At 33.0% G+C, this 19,732-nt stretch overlaps 1 protein-coding gene across 1 annotated transcript in view; it reads right to left on the bottom strand.

Annotated features, from left to right (window-relative positions):
• Nucleotides 1-7,831: 7,831 nt before the first annotated feature.
• Nucleotides 7,832-19,732, bottom strand: part of LOC133190702 (cadherin EGF LAG seven-pass G-type receptor 2-like) — a 52,057-nt gene continuing 40,156 nt past the window's right edge. The window contains exons 17-20 of the mRNA XM_061326389.1: nt 18,469-18,654; nt 16,277-16,435; nt 15,367-15,508; nt 7,832-7,926 (exon numbers count right to left, since the gene is read on the bottom strand). Coding sequence (XP_061182373.1) covers nt 7,832-7,926; nt 15,367-15,508; nt 16,277-16,435; nt 18,469-18,654 — 582 coding nt within the window. The remainder of the gene's footprint in view (nt 7,927-15,366; nt 15,509-16,276; nt 16,436-18,468; nt 18,655-19,732) is intronic.

Below are 19,732 nucleotides of genomic sequence, written 5' to 3'. Positions count from 1 at the left end.
GATTTCTGAAGGACAATAACTCCTGTGCCAGGATTTATGAAGAATTTTTTTTAGTATATTTCCATCTCCTCCTCTTATGACATTTCATTGTTTGGTATCTGGAAAATATATGTATGTAAATCTGTTACATACAAAACACTTCAGTTGAATGTAAAAAAAAAATCGGATGCTACACGTACCAACCCAAACTTCTTTTCTTCTACTTACTTGCTTTAGAAGCTATAAAACCTGTCGAACTTACATTGACATTGGCATCTGTGGCATTGAGGTCAATGATGTCTGAGCTAGCTGGTAGAATTTCTGGGATATTTACAGTGAGATCATTGAGGTGTAGGAAACGAGGTGAATTCAGGTTTCTTTCCACGTTGATAGAGATTGTCGCAATATCTGACAAAGGAGGTGATTGTGTGAGTTCCAATTTTATGAAGAATCAGTTTTCTATGATGCCAAAATCTTGGTCTTTAATTATTCGTCCGAGCGGTTGTATATAGTGTTGAAAAGTTCTGATGGTATTGATTTTGATAAAATTTTGTGATTTCTTTTCTAAAAGTTTCTTGGAGTTCTTAAGTAACAACATTTGATAAGCTCTTCTCGAATATATTGTTGTACAGTACTCCCGAAGTTTCTCCAGTACTGCTGTTGTTATTTTCGTGAGGAGTAAAAAAAAATGTTATGTAGAACATTTACTAAAACCATTTACTAAAGCCCGCTATGTATCTTTGTAAGAATGTTAATGAAGCTTTGAAATCCAGTAGTTCCATTGGATTTCGAATTGAAATTCGTTGATGGGAATTTTAAAATTATTTAAAACTGACATATGGTTTCGAAGAATTTAATGCTTAGAAACGGAAGTATACATTAGATTACCCTTGTAGAATTAAATCCAAGTTCAAACCAAAATATTTTCTAGTGTATTTAAAATACCAAAGGGTTTTTTTCACTATCACCATCAGACTTGGGGTCAATTACTTTGATATTTAATGCATTAAATTACTTTTAAATTTTTACCATTACAATTACAATTACTCTCATTCAGAAAAGTAATTAATAAAATTACAATTACTTTGTTAAAGTAATGAATTACATTACACATTACATTTTATAAGAGAAAAACACAAATTTTATTACCACACAATTTATTTATAAATTAACTTTCTCGCACTTTGTGCTCGGTCAATATGCTTTCCCTCAGGTCTATGAGACAGAGTGGTATTTGGTACTTTGGATTCAATTATCATGTTCATGTAGTTTACCAATTTACAGTTGACAAAGAAAGTGGATCAGAGCACTTTCAGTGTTGTTATTTTGTTCAGTATCTGATGTTAGTTCCTTTGTTTTCTTTTTTTTTTTTTTTTTTTTTTTTTTGATAAATGATAAACATTTCATGTTTTATGTAAAGTGATATTCAATTAACTGATAATGCTATAATTGTAAAACGAGTATGTATCAATAATTTAATGAATTAGCACTTGTAATTAGCTGGACAGGCATAATCAATGAATATATAAATCAAAGGTGAAAATTATCGGTACCAAGATACACATGTAGGGTTTGAAGTTAGAGGTGATTCTCAAGCTACCAAAAAAATGAATAATGGACAATATCAGGATTTACATTTGGCATTAGTTTCCATTTGTGTCTTCAAGTAGATCATACTGATCTTGTATCTTGCTCACCAAGTTCATTTCACCAAAATAAATTTGTGAAAAGAAAAAAATAAAGTTGAAAAATATAGTTAGTATTTTAATTGGAAGTCACAGTATATATGTATTAATGTACTTGTTTGTGGCTACCATTGAAACCTAAAGATTTCTTTTAATATTTTTTCTAGCTCTGTTCAATTGATTTTATAACTGTCCTGTCAAAAGATTTTCTATTAAATCAATTATTTAGTATGTCAATCAAACACCATTGAATAAACATTTTTGAAAAAAATGGTAAGGATTTTGATTTTAAGACTGTAACATTATAAATATTAAATAAAAACCTCTCGGTGATCTTGATTTCTTTTAGGTTCAGTAATTGAAAGAGATTAAAATACAAAATGTTATTAAAATGTAATTGAAAAGTAATGGTCATTACCGACATTTTTTAATGAAATATATGGAGATAACGAATAGTATTCAAGCTCAAGGTCCATCAAACATTTACAAAATGGGTGCAGAGCAAACGTGGACCTCCAAAACATTAGAGGTGGGATCAGGTGCCATGGAGGACTGAGCATCCCCTGTCGACCGGTCACACCCGCCGTGTGATCCTTGTCATGATCAGGAAATAACGGAAAACTCCGTCGACAATTCAGTGTGTAAATAATGGCCTAACAATTAGTATGAAAAATGTCAGTCAGCATTTGACTCAATGATAAATTTTATTTGCTGACAAGGTCATTGTATCGACCATAAAACTTACGAAATGATTACTTTAAACGAGACTGCTGATATTCTTGTTTCATTAACTTGTTTGTCAATAATTTACCTCGTTTTAGAAATTGTACATACGTAGAGCATGTTCTTGCGTATCGAATCAACTGAGAGGTATAAACCCCGTATGCAGGTGATGAAGGTATATTGCTGCATAAGTAAGGGAAGTTGACGATTGAAAAGTTAGTCATCACGTTTATCATAAAGCTTGGTTGTTAGATTACCATTAACATCTTTTTCAAGTAAAATATCCAGATATGAAACAGATGTGTCAGACTCTGTGGTATCTTTTATCTCAAGCTCACCGGGATATATCGTATCGACATAAGAATGGAAATAGCCATTGTTAATTGACAATACGTCGTCGATATATCTAAATGTCAAGTTAAAGACCACAGCAAGTGTTTTCTTTTTTCACGTATAAGATTTTGGACAAATTCTGCTTTATATGAATACAAAAAAGGTCTGCTAATAAAGGGGCGCAATTGGTACCCATGGAATCCTAATAGATTGTTGGAAGACATGGTCTCCAAAAACCACAAAGATATTGTCAATCAGAAACTCAAGCATCTATTTAATGTCAAGTTCAGAGGACTTGTGTGTACAATCGGAATGTTTTTTAATAAAATAATTTTGCAAATGACCAATGACAAGGCAAGTAAATTTACTAGTTCCATTTTTATTGAAAAAACAGCTGTCAATGGTATCAAAAAGCCTGGACTTTACTTTATCGTGGGGAATGGTTATGTATAATGTTGAAAAGTTCCTTGGCATTTTTAAGTATCCACATCTGCTTGCCAAGCAGATGAAAAATGAGGGTGTATGTGAAAAACTGCCTCTCATTGCAAAAACTGCATGTAATTTGAAGATAAAGTTTTAATATGAGTGGATGGAAAGACTGTTTTTCACGTAGTACTGTGTCCAGAAAGATGGAAATTCAAAGGTGGAAAAGGAGATTACAGATGGCAGTCGATTGAAATCTGTATCGACACAAAACATGCAAAAATATTGATGGCGTAAGCACCATGATATCTGAAAAGACAAATTAAAAGTGAAAGCATTGGTAGCTAAGACACTTCAAATTTAATCAGGAACAGTTCATAGAAATCCGCAAAAGGAAATGAATCTGATGAAAACTGCTGCTAGATGTGTTCCTAATCGACTTAAGGATGCCTAAAAGAAAACAGAATGGAAAAAAAATATATTCAAAATTTTAAACATGTTGACAAAGTAAAAAATGGTAAACTATTAATTCGTGACAAGCAATGGGTGTATTATTATATGCTCCAGAGAAAAATGTTTTTATGTTCTTCAGAGAGGAGGATGTCATACTTTTATCGAGTAGAGAGGTCAGAGCTCAGAAAAAAGTGTTATACGGTGTTAGTACATGTATTTTCTTTATCTCGGAAAGTCCAGTAATCCAGGTACTTAAATCAATCATAGCTTTTATGTTAAAAATGTACAGTGGAAAGTTAAGCGGTTTTACTGTCACAAGTATACAGACTTTGTGAGTGTTTACAGGGAATACTTCGAGGTTTTCATTACCAACATAACCCCACCCTGAGACTTAAATCATGAATATGGAGGACATGAATTTTAATAAATTTAGTAGAGGGCTTTGTTACATGTAATTATAAATATACAGTTTTCCTTCCGGACATCCATGAGAAATAAAGAATACTTTCAAAGAGGTATTGTAGTTCCAAAGTAGCTCCCAATCCCCGGGTCTTGAAAATTTGACCATCCCATGGAACTATAACCGTGAAATTCATAAATTGTGTTCCCTTAATTGATTGATACTATATTCAGTGTTGATCGAACTGGTCTCGCTATTTCAAAGAAGTGAAAAATATTCAAGAATTTACTAATAATGCACACATCGACGACAATAAGAAGCTAGAGCAGAGCTCATTGGGTCACCTGAGTAACTTAGGTCAAGTAAAGTGATCTTAAAAAAGAAAATTGACAATTCTACTACAAATAGCACAAGGACTTTGTTTGTCCTTTTACTAATTAGCAGTGTATATTTTACGGCAATAAATAAAAGATAAATTAAACAAATGAAAATTAATTCATTCAAAACTTATTAAAAAAACAAACAAACAAACAAACATTCAAACCTCCCTTGTGTTCATGTTAGCAATAATGACTCCCAGATCTGGAGTCTCTGTAATGTTGACAGTATAAGAAGTGCTGATCCACTCTGGATTGTTAAGATTTCCGGCAATGGTGACAATTACTGTAGATGTGGCAGATAGACTGGGAGTGCCCCAGTCTCTGGCCTTTTACTGCCAGAGGGGTCATATATGGGCTCTACCCACTGGCTGCCACAGGGGTTATACACTGTATATGTCCTATCAAAAACATTTAATATTAAGTTTTGATCTATTCAAGTTTTAAGTTATTAATTAAGTATTTATTTTAAGCATTTACTTGTTTTAAGTAATAAAAATTGTATCTTGTCCGTTGACAAACAATGAAGAACAACCGTGATACATACGACGTCAAATTCACAGTGATGACGTCAAAAACGTCACAATAAGAGACACTTTCTAGTTGAAAATTATAACGTTAAATTTGTTGTACTTTTACTATATACTTTTTGCTCAATGGTCCTGAGTGCCGAGTAAAGGTCTAAATTTGAAGCCCTTCACCGGTGTAAGGTGAGTGTCTATATGAGTGAAAAATTATCGAACGGGACGTAGAACAACATACGATCAATTAATCAATCTATTCAAGATTACATAATCTCATTCTTATAATAACCGACAAAAATAACATTTTTAAATGGTAGGTTTGTTAACTTTTCATTTTAGGAAAAAAATCTTACTGAAGATGTTTCCTTATTGTTAATCAGGAGACTCTAGCAAAGGTGATGAAACCACTGGCAGCATTAATGCTGAACAAAGTTTGTGCTGTAGCATCACCAATGATTGAGTATGTCACAATATTGTGGGGACTCTGGAAAAATAAAATTTTGTTGAAACAATGAACAGAAAAATATCTTAGAATACAACCAGTACTCAAGCAGGTAAATTTACCTGTGCATCAGCATCTGTGGCATTGACTTGTTTCATTGTGGTACTGTAACCAGCTCTTGGGTGTTTATAAAAACAAAAAGACGGTTTAATTTTGGGTGAGGATCCAATGTATTTGGGATATTTGGAATATTTTCAACCCTACAACATATAAACACATAGAGACATACACAAAGCAACACAAAGACATTACAATCAGATAAACGCATCTATACCACAAGATTATCTATAGGTCATTTAGATTTACACCTCAATTAATATTTAAAATAATTAGATCGTACATCATTCATTTAATTAGCTCTTAAAACCGTTACACTTCTACCTCCTAATTATAAAAATATTTCATAAATTATATTTTTATTAATCAATCTGATAAAGACACATTTGTACTATCTAATATCATCACATACCAGTTTATGGAACCAGGTCATAATTCCTATCTATGAACAACTTTTCAGCTCCAGAATGAATATGACCTAATTAACAATTATGTAAAAGTATAACAAATTTACAAATCCCTTCTTTAGGATGCATGAATAAATAAAAATATTAACTTTCCATTATAACTTTTGCATTTAAATTTATTATCAATTCATATACAAAACTTTCACACACTTACAATTTATTTAGCAAGTTTAGATTTAAATGAATTATTTAGATTCCCCATTTATTAAGACATTATTTATGTACTTATTAAATAGTTTAGTTATTGAATTTACTTACAGAAATAGGGACAGGTTATCTTCCAAAGCAAAGAAATGACTACATGTCTTTAGCCTTACATCCTTTTAAAAATCAGTTCTCATAGTATTGAAATTATGAAAATACTTCCGGCTAATGCCAGCTAAAACCATACAACCACACTGACCAATAGAAATCCGTGTAACAAAAAAAATAATAATGAAATGACCCTTTCTATACACATATCCGGCAAGTCTACCTGGAATGCTCATTTTACAAAATAGAGGTGTTAAGGTTTATAACAAACACCGAACAATGAAAAAAAAAGTGTAAATACGACACTGCACAGCGCTAAATGAATGAGTGAACATCTGAGTGGAAGAATGAATAAATTTAAGATTGAGAAATATATATATATATATATATATAAGAAATGAATTTAATTTTTGAAGATTCATGAGGACTTGAACTACGACGCTTCACGCCGGCATATTACATGAAGCGCGTTAGCGCTTCATGATAAATATGCCGGCGTGAAGCGTTGTAGTTCATGTACCACATGAATTTTCAAAAAAAAAAAAAAATCATTTCTTATATTTACATTATTTTTCTGATGAGTTGCCACAAATTACGCCATTCAACTGTCATTTTTAAAGCAAAATAGTTTGCACTATTCTTTTGACGTCAAGTGCGGTATTATGACGTAACAATGGAGATATTCATACTCATCCATGGTAGTTCATGAGAAAATGAACAGTCTTCTAATTTGCAAAGAATATTAAGGAAAAATATTTGGAATACAATTCAATTAAAATAAATATCCTAAAGAATAAAAAGTACCACTACCATGTGCACTTACTCCACCCCCCCCCCCCCACCCCCCCACTTGAGGAATGAATTCCCCGTCATTTGATTAAATGACATTAAAAACTACAGCAGTTAAGGTATTCAATGTATAATGAAGGGATTTTGAACAATTTTGAATCATCTTAAACTAGTTAAAAATGCATTGATATATAAAGATGAAAGTGAAATGAACCAAATTCACACACTACAGATAACAAGTAAGAAGCCTGTCATTTAGCAGTTGAAAAGTTTTTGAAGAATTATCTGCCCTCGATGAAAAAAAGGAAATTTTATTTTTTTCAAGATATCGATGGTGAATGATTCATTTTATTTCATATTGTAATAAAGAGTATGAAATTCAAATTACTTTTTTACAACATCTTAGTAACACATGCGCTGCCCGTAGACGTCAATATTAACTTCAAGATACAATTAATTGAATAATAATAAAAATTTGGTAAATTCCTTTGGTGACGTATTTTTGTTTCATAACACCTTCAAAATGCTACCATGATTAAAATATCGGACCATTCATTTGTTAGGTACAAAAAATGGTCATTATACATTGAATACCTTAAGTCAAAAAACATAGTTGTACTAAATTTTGGAAAGCAGGTCCATTAGAGCCTTTAAAAAAATTTTTCTCTGGAACCTCGGTAACATCAGGCATTTGTCTGAGAATGTCAACTTTGTTCTTACTCCTGTCATCAGTATTTACATGAAATACCTGATAATCGTTTAGCCGTTTTAGGGGTCTCCTTTACTCTTGTTTATCTTTTTAATACATGTACTGTATTATTTTCATTTTTATTGGGTTCAGAGCCATTACCCTCATCTACTTGGGGTTCAGGGATTTACTGGATTACCAGACCTCTGGTTCGCTGGTCCCTCAGTTCCTTCTGTTTCGATAACATGTGGTTCATTGGCTGGAGTTTTTCTACCTGGTGGTACCGAAAAGTAAAACAAATGTCAACTTCAGAATCACCAGAACTTTCTTCTACATCTTTGGACATATCTGCATACTATTTTTGGTGTGTTCTGTGGCTTTTTTCCCTGGGTTTTTGTCTGTTGATCATATTTTGTTGCTCTACAGGATCAATGCATTCATTCGAAAGAAATAGATTCCGATGGAGGATCTTTTTTCCTTCCAATGCCATCTTCCCTTTTTACAACAAAAACTGGGCATGGCCGTAGGAACCGGGATGTCGTTATATAGATTACTATTATAGTAAATAAGATACTATATGCTTGTGCCCCTTCAATAAAAACGTCTTATGAACTTTTTTTTTGCTTGTGAGGAAATTTTTGGTAGTGCCCCCTCAACTTTCAAATGAAAATGTATGGCTGTGCCGCCCCCTCCCCCAAACTGAAATTGCTTCCTACGGGCCTGCTGGGATGTCAGGATTCGGCTGATCTTAAATCAAATAGAGCTCCTCTACCCGTCTGCTATCTTGAGCTTTCCACAGAAATGCTACAACCTTCACTATAACTCTATCGCCCTCAAATCGTAGTACTTTCCTCTTTTCCTCCTCGCTTTCCCTGCTGTATTCATAGCTAACTTGTATGTTGTACTCAGCACAATTTTAAGTTGAAATTCCAATAAGTCTTGAAGACTAATTAAGTACTAGTAACTAATTAAGACTAAGTAAGACTAAGAGCTTATAAATAAGCTAGCACTACAGTGTAAAAAACCGACACGCGGGTAAAAAAAACCGACACGCGGGTAAAAAAACCGACACGTATTATCGCAGTTATGAAAAACACGACACGGAAACGGAAACTCTTTTTCAACGTTTGAAAATTTTGAACTGGAATTTCACACAATTTGTAATATCAAGAATAAATCTATACAGTGAGTTTATAAAATCTGGGAAAATAAATAAACACTGCGATGGATGATAATGATCACAGACAAACGTCTCTCAGTGTTTTTTTTAATTGAACTCAATATTGTTAGCCGGTATGTAGTATTTGACTATTCGGCCGTCTAACCATGTTGGGTGTCATTTTTAAAACTGGTTTTTGGGGTGTTTATAGAAACAAAAAAGACAATTTAGAATGAGGATCCAATGTATTTGGGATACTTTGAATTTTTTCAACACTACAATAGTAACAAGAATACAACATATAAATACACATAGACATATACAAAACTATGCAAATATAATGCAACTAGATAGACACATCTTTAAAACAGAATTATGTATACATCATTTATATTTATACCTCAATGAATATTTAAAATAATGAGGTCTCACAGCACTCAGTTTAATCAGTTCTCTAAACTGCTAAACCTCTAATCCTAATTTATTGATATATTCATAAACTAGAGCAAAGCTCGTTGTAAAGCAAAGAGAGGCATTCCGTTGGAGCTGCGTGATATAGAAAATTTTGAACTTGTCCAAATGACCCTAGCTCAAGGTTCTAACGCAGCTTCAAATAACATTATTTTTTTTTCAAGTATAAAATCTTAATGTTCCTTTATTACAAGATATGGCCAGAAAAGGTTTTGTATTTTCTCTAATAGACTCTAAGCCATTTTTACACTTTACACACAGTGTCCTTGAACTTGTCCAAATCAAAGTCATAACACATTCTCTGTCCTTAGAAAATCTTAATGCCAAAAATGAGATTTCTTTTAAGGAAGCTCTAAGCACTAACAAAAAGTGTTTTTTTGGACTTGGAGAAAAATATGTCATATAAGGGTGTGCATATTGAAGCTATTTAGTTCATTTTCAACATAGGGTACCTACCTTATTTCTGAAGGAAAAATGTTCAAAGACAATTCATGAACAGAAATCATGGTTGTTTACATACATTTGGAAAATTATTGGAAACAATGAATTCAATTTCTTATACTTGATCTAATTTAATGCTGAGAATATTTTAATCTATTACAAATTGTGTAATAAACTGTAAATAACTATTTTTTCTATCTTACAGCGGATCACTCTAACTGCATAAAACTACCTTACAAGTAGAACTCTTTAGTGTGCAGTGTTTAGAGCTTCCTTAAAAGGTATAACTCCGACACAATTGCACAGATAGACTGACATGGTTTACTGGGTCTATAATTAGGGTACTGTGCATTGATTGTCTGTTATTTCAGCTGGAAGAGACAGTCTCTTTTGTCAGATATCAATAGAAAGGTCTTATAAAAAGTTACTGTAATGTTTTGTAGTGTAAGTATCATAGGAAGACATTGCTGTGTCCTACGGGACAATGGACACTAACGTGACACTAGATATGTACATTTTTCGTTGAGTTGCAATTCCACTCTTTTTTTGACCTATAAAGTGCTAAACATTGAAACTTATGTTGTTTTTATGCTTACATGGAAATATGTAGCCCCCCTCCCTGCCGAAAAAATGGCGATCCTACATTCAGAATCCCTGAGCATTCACGGTTACAGATCAGGAAAGATTGGTAAGAAAGAGGATACATATCGGTTTAGTTCAGACAAAAGTTCGAGTCTAAACCTCTCATGTTCCAGTGATTGTATGATTTATTGTACGGTTTACATCCAGTACTGGTCTTTGAGAATGTGGACTTCTTAGGGTTTCTGCGCTGGCCTAAAATCTCGAAGCCCGCGGTTTGGCACAACCAAACAGAAATTCCATCTTCCAACAATGTTCAATATTACATGTTTAATCAGAATTGACCAATAGAATATTTCAAACCAAATTGGAAATGCTTCCGATGCGCCAGTCTAAGTTCACAATATCGAGTGATTTTGATTGACGGGTGTACCTCTCTCTCTCTCTCTCTCTCTCTCGATATGTGAATTCTACGGAACATGTCTCAATTCAAGAAATAAAAAAAACTTACCAAGAAAAGTGATTTTGAAAAGATATATACATTTTTTTTTTTTACAAGAAAAAAATCTCTTCTGTTAAGAAGATAAGTACTATAAACGATACAAATAGTATGGCTACCTTGCCGATTCTGACTTTTGGAATGTAATAATGAACTTATAGTTTGAGATACTTGTGTCATTGAAATAAAGTTGTATTATTAATTTAATATAATTATTTATTATTATAATTAATTTTGGAGGCATGCGTGGATTGAATTCTTTCGGCACTTATTATTTTTTTTCGAGTCCCAATAATCATTAAAAAAAACTATATAAATTTATGAAATTTACAGTTCTGGACATACGTTAAAGGTTTATAGTCAACTAAGCTGCTACCGATATTTATTCGTACTACAAAATCATGATAGCATAAAATTTGAAAATTTAAAATCAATCAAAATTTTGAATAAATTATACATAAAAATCAAATTACCTGCTTTCAAATCTTGAATTATAATATTAAAACTTTACGATCTCTCGCCGTAATTAGGTATATGAACAATGTGCGACGCAGTTGTTGCTTTTGAAGTTCACACCTTGGTCAGGTGCCGGAGTTACATAATTATACACAAAAATTCATCCAATTCATTGTTTTTCATCAATCAAATAACGAATCATTTTGAAGTGAGATAGGTCTGCCGTGGGTTTCTGACCATTCTTTTTGCATGTCTAGAGTTTTATATAATCATGATAATAACCCGTAATTGAAAACAAAAGAAAATGTTAAAAAATAATTTATTACGTTTTTCAAAATGGATAATCCATTTTCTTTTTCACAACGTAAAGAATATACAAAGCTTGTGTGTTAACTGGTTACAGTAGAGTCAACCACATATCGCTAGTCACACGCGATGAATCTCCGAAATTGAATAAAAACACCCAATAACTCATGATCTAGAAATAAATTGTTTTTACTAAATATGCAGTCTAAGGGTTATGTTTGCAGTTAAAGCATATAAAATTTAAAATCGATTTAAGGTCAAAATCTAGTAAATAAAAGGAGCCTACAGATTTCTCAAATTTGAGAAATAAATTCCTTTAATGAAGCTTTATAAGTATAGCTTGGTCAAATAAGGTGTTTCGGGGCATCATGTGTAGGTAAACAAGACGAAAAATCATATCTTAAACTTTCATTTTCAATGAAAAATTAAGAAAATCAGTCATGAATATGGGAGTTTTTTTCCATATCAGACAAATTAAATGTATCCAGATTGCCTACGTTCTCTCAGAAAACGGTATTTTGTATGTTCTTAGCCTCTTCTTTAAAATAATACTAAATTGAATATAGGTTTCGGGATTACTTTTCACATGATTTCAAATTGAATTCCAGAAAAGTACTTTATTTTCTACATAATTCTTTTACAGCTGTAAAGTACGGGAAAAAGAAAGTTTAATTTGATTATGACGTCATAATGGATCTAGCATCAAAAAGGCAGTCCAAAATCATTTACTAGATCTTGATCTTAATGGACACGTGTTTTGCATATAAAACTGGAACAAAATAACAAGTTTATGTGATTAATAAGATGTAAACGAACAAAGTTTCAAGCGAAAGCAATGTCGAATTCTTTACCGTTTTTGAGTTATGAAGCGAAAACTTTTAGAGGCCGTAGATCCCAACAATTTAAGGGGCTAGTCCCTTTTTAGTGGTGTCAAATGAAGGCTCTTGAAATTTTACACAACTTTTAGACTATAGACAATAAGGGTCAACTAACTACTTTTTTGACAAACAAGATGACTTCAGGTTTTCCATCGTCATCTTTCCTTTTTTTGTAGTAATACATGTATCCCGCTATCACCTGCATATGATGTTTACATTTCTTAACTAATTCGATATTCAAGAGCATGCTCCTAATGCGATCAATTTTTTAACCGAGGCAGGCTACTTACAGACACGTCGATGTTACAGGGATTTCAACAACCTCGTTTAAAATCAGCTTTTTAAAAAAATTATATGGTCGTTATAATGACCTTGTTAGAAAATATAATCTATCATTGGGTGTTTCATACCCATTGTTAGGCCTTTGTTTTTATATTGAAGTTGTCTACGGACTCCGTCAGACTATTCAATACATAGGGCTCCTGGCGGGTGTGACAGGGGATGCTTACTCCTTTCAGGCACTTGATCCCACCTCTGTAATTTCCAAGGGTCTGTGTTTGATACCCTCTTCACAGATTTGTATTATTTATAGGTTTTTTTTTTTTGTTTTTTGTTTTTTGTTTTTTGTTTTTTTGTTTTGTTTTGTTTTTAGATCGATCACTGTTCGTTATCTTCACCTTTTTCAATACAACTTTTGCATTATATTTTTTATCAATTTATAAACAAACTCTCACACACTCACACTCTATTAGGTATGGTGTCCGGATAGGGCCATTTGCAAAAGCTCAACAGCGCGTTCAGAAAAACACGCCGTCGCGCTGACACACAACACGCTGTCACGCTAACACAAGTTCGCACAACACGCCGTCGCGCTAACACACAACACGCTGTCACGCTATCACACAACACGCCGTCGCGCTAACGCAACTTTACACAACACGCTGTCGCGCTGTCACACAACTCGCTAACACAACTTTGTGATAGCGCGAATGCGAGTTGTGTGTTAGCGCGACGGCGTGTTGCTTGAAAGCGTGTTATCGCGACGGCGTGTTGTGCGAACTTGTGTTAGCGTGACAGCGTGTTGTGTGTAATCGCGACGGCGTGTTGTGCGAACTTGTGTTAGCGTGACAGCGTGTTGTGTGTAATCGCGACGGCGTGTTGTGCGAACTTGTGTTAGGGTGACAGCGCGTTGTGTGTTAGCGCGACAGCGTGTTGTGCGAACTTGTGTTAGCGTGACAGCGTGTTGTGTGTTAGCGCGACGGCGCTTTTTTCTGAACGCGTTGTTGAGCCTTTGCAAATGGCCCTATCCGGACACCATAATTAGGCATGTTTAGATTAAAATGAATCACTTGGATTCCTAATTCAGAAAGAAAATATTTATGTACGTGTACTTATTTAATAGTTGAATTATTTCTTAAATTTACTTACAAGAAAAAGGGCAGGTTATATTCCAAACCAAAAAAATTGATACATGTTTTAATGAAATAAAGAAAATACATTCCGCCAATTCCAGCTAAAAAAAACATTCAACTACACTGACTCAGAAATCCGTGTAACAAAAAAATAATGGAATGACCCATTCTACACATACTTGGCAGTCTACCTGGAATGCTATATTTTATAATAATATAATAGGGGTGTTTTAGGTTTATATAAACAAAAAATGCTTTCTTTGGTTGTTAGTTTGGGAATTATTGCTGCAGTTGTTGCAGAAAAATGCATATTCTGCGTAAGCGGTTATGTATTTTTTTTCTGCAATAGCTGCAATGTTAATTCCCGTACTAATAAACGAAGAAAGCCATTCTATTGTTTATATTTATATCTGTACAAATAATCATTTAAAGTAGGATTTATTAGATGAAACATTGTATTACGGATATGTACATCATTGTACGTTTCATTGATGGAACACCCACTGCTCAGGAAATCTTACAGGTGATATGCTTCATATTGTTTACTGACTGATAAATGACAATGGTTTTCTTAAGAAATAAAGGAAATAATCATCAGTGGATGTAAATAAAACAAACACTGTACAAAGACAAATATAAGTTTTAGTAAAGCATTGCGCAGTGCTAAATGAATCAGTGAATAACTGAATGGAAGAATGAATGAATGAATGTGAATGATACACACAATTAAGAAATAGACAACAATGTTAGAAAGTTCACTGGGAAATGAGCTTGGTTGGTCAAGTGATCAAATCCTGTGAAGCCCGAAGGAATCTACATGGACCAAGTTCATTCCCAGTGATTCATATTTACTTATATTCACATTTAAGACGAATATATTCGAAAAGAAATATTACATAAACGGCCCGCCGTATCACTATGTTGTGACCCGCAGTGACCTTGAACTGGAAGTTTTTTGGTCATAAAAGTTCGCCTAGCTCCAGCATTTGAATGTTTATATTAAAGTTTCGCGACCAAGTTCAGGAAATCTCTGTCCATAATTATAGAACATGTACAATGATCGATATTGAAAATAATCTTACTGTTTTGTGAGTTCTTTATATATGCTGAGTAAAACGTATGTTTCAGTTTATATACCTTCAAAGGAATTTAGGGTTAAAAAGGTAGCGCGATTTTGATTAATATTCAAACCATTCATCACATTGAAGGAAAATTTAACGGACATCAGTTGGTTGAAAAAATATCCATAGGTGTGAATTTATCTTTGTCATCACTATCAACAGTGATCACGCTGGACGTTCCGAAACCAGTTTCACAGTGACAGAAATATGTAGGCAAGATATCTCGCCTTGTGATTCGGTCACGCTATGATCTCTGACCCCGTAATAAGTTCATACAGAATTGAACATATTTTCTCTTCAACAGGTTCATCTAAGAAAATTATTTGTAAAATTTAATGTAGATATATTAAAATTGATATCCTATGAAATAAAAAGTATAAATATCACAGTACCTCTGGTGCTGTTGAAATTCAGAGTAGCATTGCAAGGTGTTCCTTGGAAGACAGGTGGAAATAAGTTTCTGTTCACAAAGATTCGCACTGTAGCTCGATCCACCATTTGGGGATTTCCTTGGTCAAGAGCCAAAACGGAAAACTGAAAGGAAAAGATTTTTCATTCAAGCAGTGAAACTAAAGCAATATTTTCATGAATGTAAAAATAAAAGCCTTAAATTTCTCAATGAATACTAAAAACTCACTCTGTTGCATAGGAAATATTTCAAGAATAAAAAGGGTGAAAATATCAAACAGTGATCGATCTTAAAATAGAAAACAAACAAACGAACAATACAAATCTGAAGAAGACATTAACAACGGACCCTTGGAAATTTCAGAGGTTGGATCAGGTGTCAAGAAGAAGCTAGCATCCCTTTTCTAACCACCATTGGTCCTATATCTTGTTCAGATAGACGGAGTAATCCATAATCAAATAAAGTATGAAAAAAATTGGTATAAAATATTTCAATCAAAATATGACCCTGTGATTGATTTCATTATTTTGCAAATAAAATCACTATAACGAAAAAGAATTTACAAAACGCTGAATGTAAACGAGGCTGTTGAAATCCCTGTGACATAAACTTATTTGTCAGTAGTCTGCCTCGATTAAAAAAAAGGGGACCTTATGCAGGTGATAGAGGACTACTAATACATAGGTAGACTGCCAGGTATTTTATGGACCGGTTGGGGATGTCATTGCATTTGTCATACAGATTAGTTATTAGTTGACCGTTGCCGCCTAAAGTCAGTAAAACATCCAAATATAGAATAGATGTGTCAGACTCTGTGGTGTTCAGACTTAACAGAATATGGTATATATAGTTTCCCTGCACACAACTCTGAATAACTTTTTAAGAATACAAACCGTGTACACCGGTGTGTCTTGATTGTCAGTATACAAGGGCAGAACAATGTATATTATGCCTCTGTTTTTCTCAGATCTTATGCCGAAGAAGTTCAAACCAGCTCCATTCAGATTTGGTGTGGTATCTGTCATTTCGTATGCGATTTCATTATTTGGCTTCTGAAATAATTGAGGAAAAACATTCAAAATACAGAGCGAAGGATCTGAATTGGTTAAAAGTGAATTATTCTACGAATTCTTAGCAAAACACTCAGGTGGAAATCTTTGAATAAAAATATCTTCCGTTTAAATACACAATACAATTAACATTGTGGAATGAAAATATCGGCGATTTTTTTTCGTGATAAAAATGCAAATCTTTAATCAGGATGACCATTCTCTTAGTACGTTACTAATATCGTACATATAATAATTATTAAAACTTATTAACCATGGCCCCGTTTTACAAAAGAGCTTACGACTAAGACCAAAATGTTATTTTGCAAAATCAATAATTTTCTTCTTTACATTAATTGAAAATGGTATTTATCGTCTTTTAAAGGGGTTCTCAGGCATATTTATATGAGAGTATTTCTTATTAGAATAATCAATTTTTGCCAGATTTTACACTAAGCTGAGTTTTTTTTTTGTCTTAGTCGTAAGTTCTTTTTTTAAAACTATGGTTAATAACTACAGATTGAGGACGACTATATTTTCCATTAAAACTTGTCACGTGAAATGGCAGTCACTGGATTCTGCAATTAAGGCTACCTATTAATTTCAATAGTGCAAGGTCATAACCAAGTTAAAATTCTAACTGTGGCTTATAAATATTTTCAATAACCATTGTAGTTTGTGAAAAGTGCTGCGATCCTATAGAGATTCTTCTATTTCATTGTTATAATCATACTTGTAAGTCTGCATGCTGAATTATTTTTTGCTGGTCAACTGCATTAAATATAGAAATAATTAATTCATTTTTAAGATTTCACCAGGATCGGAGCACTTTTCAAATAGCTCAATACTACTAGAATTTATGTGTAAAAGCTTACTATGATCCATTGACGGTATGCCCTTGCAATAGATAGATTTATTAGGACACTTACATTACCCTCTAATGTACAGGGTCTCGTTTAACAAAAGAACTTACGACTAAGACCAAAAACTTTAGTTGATTGTAAAATCTTGTAAAATTAATGTTTCTGTTCAAAATTGTTTGCATAAAAATATCTCTCTGGCTTCTTTTTAGAAAGGTTTGAACTATATTCAAATTAATGTAAAAATTGAAACGGCACCAAAGCGAGTCTCTGATACTGGTTTACACATGAAAAAGTTCAAGGATCACTTGACTGATTATTCTACAGAAGAGGCGTTTGATAGACGTACGTAAATGACGACAACAAAAAGATCTGGAGCTGGAGACCTCTGTCCGAAGAAGTTTCGATCATGATTGGGGTTAGGGAATGGTCTATTCACAGAATTAATTTCAGGATCTTTCGACGACTTTAGTATATCCAAGATTGGTATCTCGAATACTACCTGAATATCATACGTAGTGACGAATTTCTACGTCAGCTGAATTTCTTTTTCATTTTAAGGAAAAGACGCACAATTCCTGAAAAATTTACAAACGCCATAACTAAGTTTAAGTTTTGACGTCGTCGGTGTTGCGCCGAGTGCTTTTAAGTCAGAATAGGAAAATGTTACTAGTATTTAAAGAGATATTAAAATAAAATTAAATTTAAAATTTCTAATGCCAATTCTTATGGGAGAGGACTATCTAAGTTTTTAGAACTTGTGTTTAATCCCTTTGACATATTGTTAATAAAATTTGTTCAAAACAAAAATTCTTAACTTCATGGTTTAAGTGAAACAAAAAATGTTGAAAATGATTCGCTTTTCTGAGACAACCCTCGTATTGATCTGAAAACGTCTTTATAACCCTTTAGTTGGAAATTTTCAGTAAACACCAAAAAGGGCTTCCAAATAATTACTGTGGAATCTTTATTGTTCGTGGTGGACCAATGTTCGTGGATTTCGTGGGTCACCCTTACCGACGAATTTACATCCCCATGAACGTTTATTTTAAACATATTGATTCATTGAATCTTCTGTATGAACGAGTAACCTAAGAAATTACGTCCCCACGAATAAGTAAATTTTTTCTTACACACGAACATTGACCCATATGAATTAAAATGATTCAACAGTACATTCAGATCAGCATCCGTGGCGGTGACAGCAATAACATTCACTCCAACTGGTGTAATCTGAGATACACTGACGTTATAATCCCTTTGGCTAAATACTGGAGGATTAAGATTTCTTCGGATGTTGATGGTTACTATGGTGGTGGCTGATCGTGCAGGAGAACCTCCGTCCTCCGCCACAATGCGACCCTGTCAAAAAGTAGTTCATTTTCTAATTACAACTCTTAAATGATTACCGGTCTTGTAACGGAGGATTTCTCCTCTTAAATCTTTTTTCTCTGGAAAACTTGCTCTAGAGTAATATTTCCCCAAAGGAAACATTTCTCCGAGGAAATCCAACAATATATATTCTATTTTCCGGGTGTAAATTAATAACTGTTCAACAGTTATAGAGTTTGATTACCCTCACAGCCAATCCACCCACTAAAACATTATTCAATGTCTCCCGCTTTCGTGAAAGCGAGGGGACATTAAATTTCATTCGTCTGTCAGTCAGTCTGTCACAAAAACTTTAACTTGCTCATAACTTTTGAATGAGAAGAGATAGAGCTTTCATATATCAAATGTACATTACCTGTGACAAGACCTTTCCAGATATATTATGATTTTTTACCCCTTGACCTTGAAGTTTGACCTACTTTTCAAAACTTTTAACATTACTTTAAATTGGTCATAAAATTTGAATGATAAAAGACAGGACTTTCATTGACACATGCATTACCTATGACAAGCATTTCCAAATGTATTCCAAATGTTATAATTTTTGCCATAACTTATTAATTCAATATTTTATGTCTTTTTGTATGATGCATAGAGAATACAGGACACACAAACAAGACAGTTACAATATGCCATAAATTATGGCATCCCATCCTCAAAGACACCGAAAGTGATAAACCAAAATTCATTGAATTTGCTTGTTTATACAAAATCATATATTTGACTTGAAAAATAGACACAAAATTCTGCTCTTATCTTTTGAAGTTGCCACTGAGAAATAAATTTGCTTTAAAAATTTAATTAATTTTCCAATTTTTTCTGATTGATAACGTTTTATATCAATCGGGATTATTTTAAATTTGAAAATTAACATTTATTTTTAGCAATTTAAACTTCTTTTGAAATATTTATTTTCTACCACTGGCATTTTTTAAATATTTTATTCATAAATTTAAATGCATAAAAATTAATTACAGTAAATATCTTTTCATTTTTTTTTTTCAATTTAAAAGAAGTAAAATATATGTCCGACTCCATCTGATTCTGA

The sequence above is a fragment of the Saccostrea echinata genome, unplaced genomic scaffold (assembly GCF_033153115.1).
Source record: "Saccostrea echinata isolate AGI-Se365-2 ecotype Australia unplaced genomic scaffold, CSIRO_AGI_Sech_v1 ptg000022l, whole genome shotgun sequence".
Classification (NCBI taxonomy): Eukaryota; Metazoa; Mollusca; class Bivalvia; order Ostreida; family Ostreidae; genus Saccostrea; species Saccostrea echinata.
This window is presented reverse-complemented; position numbering and strand designations above follow the sequence as displayed.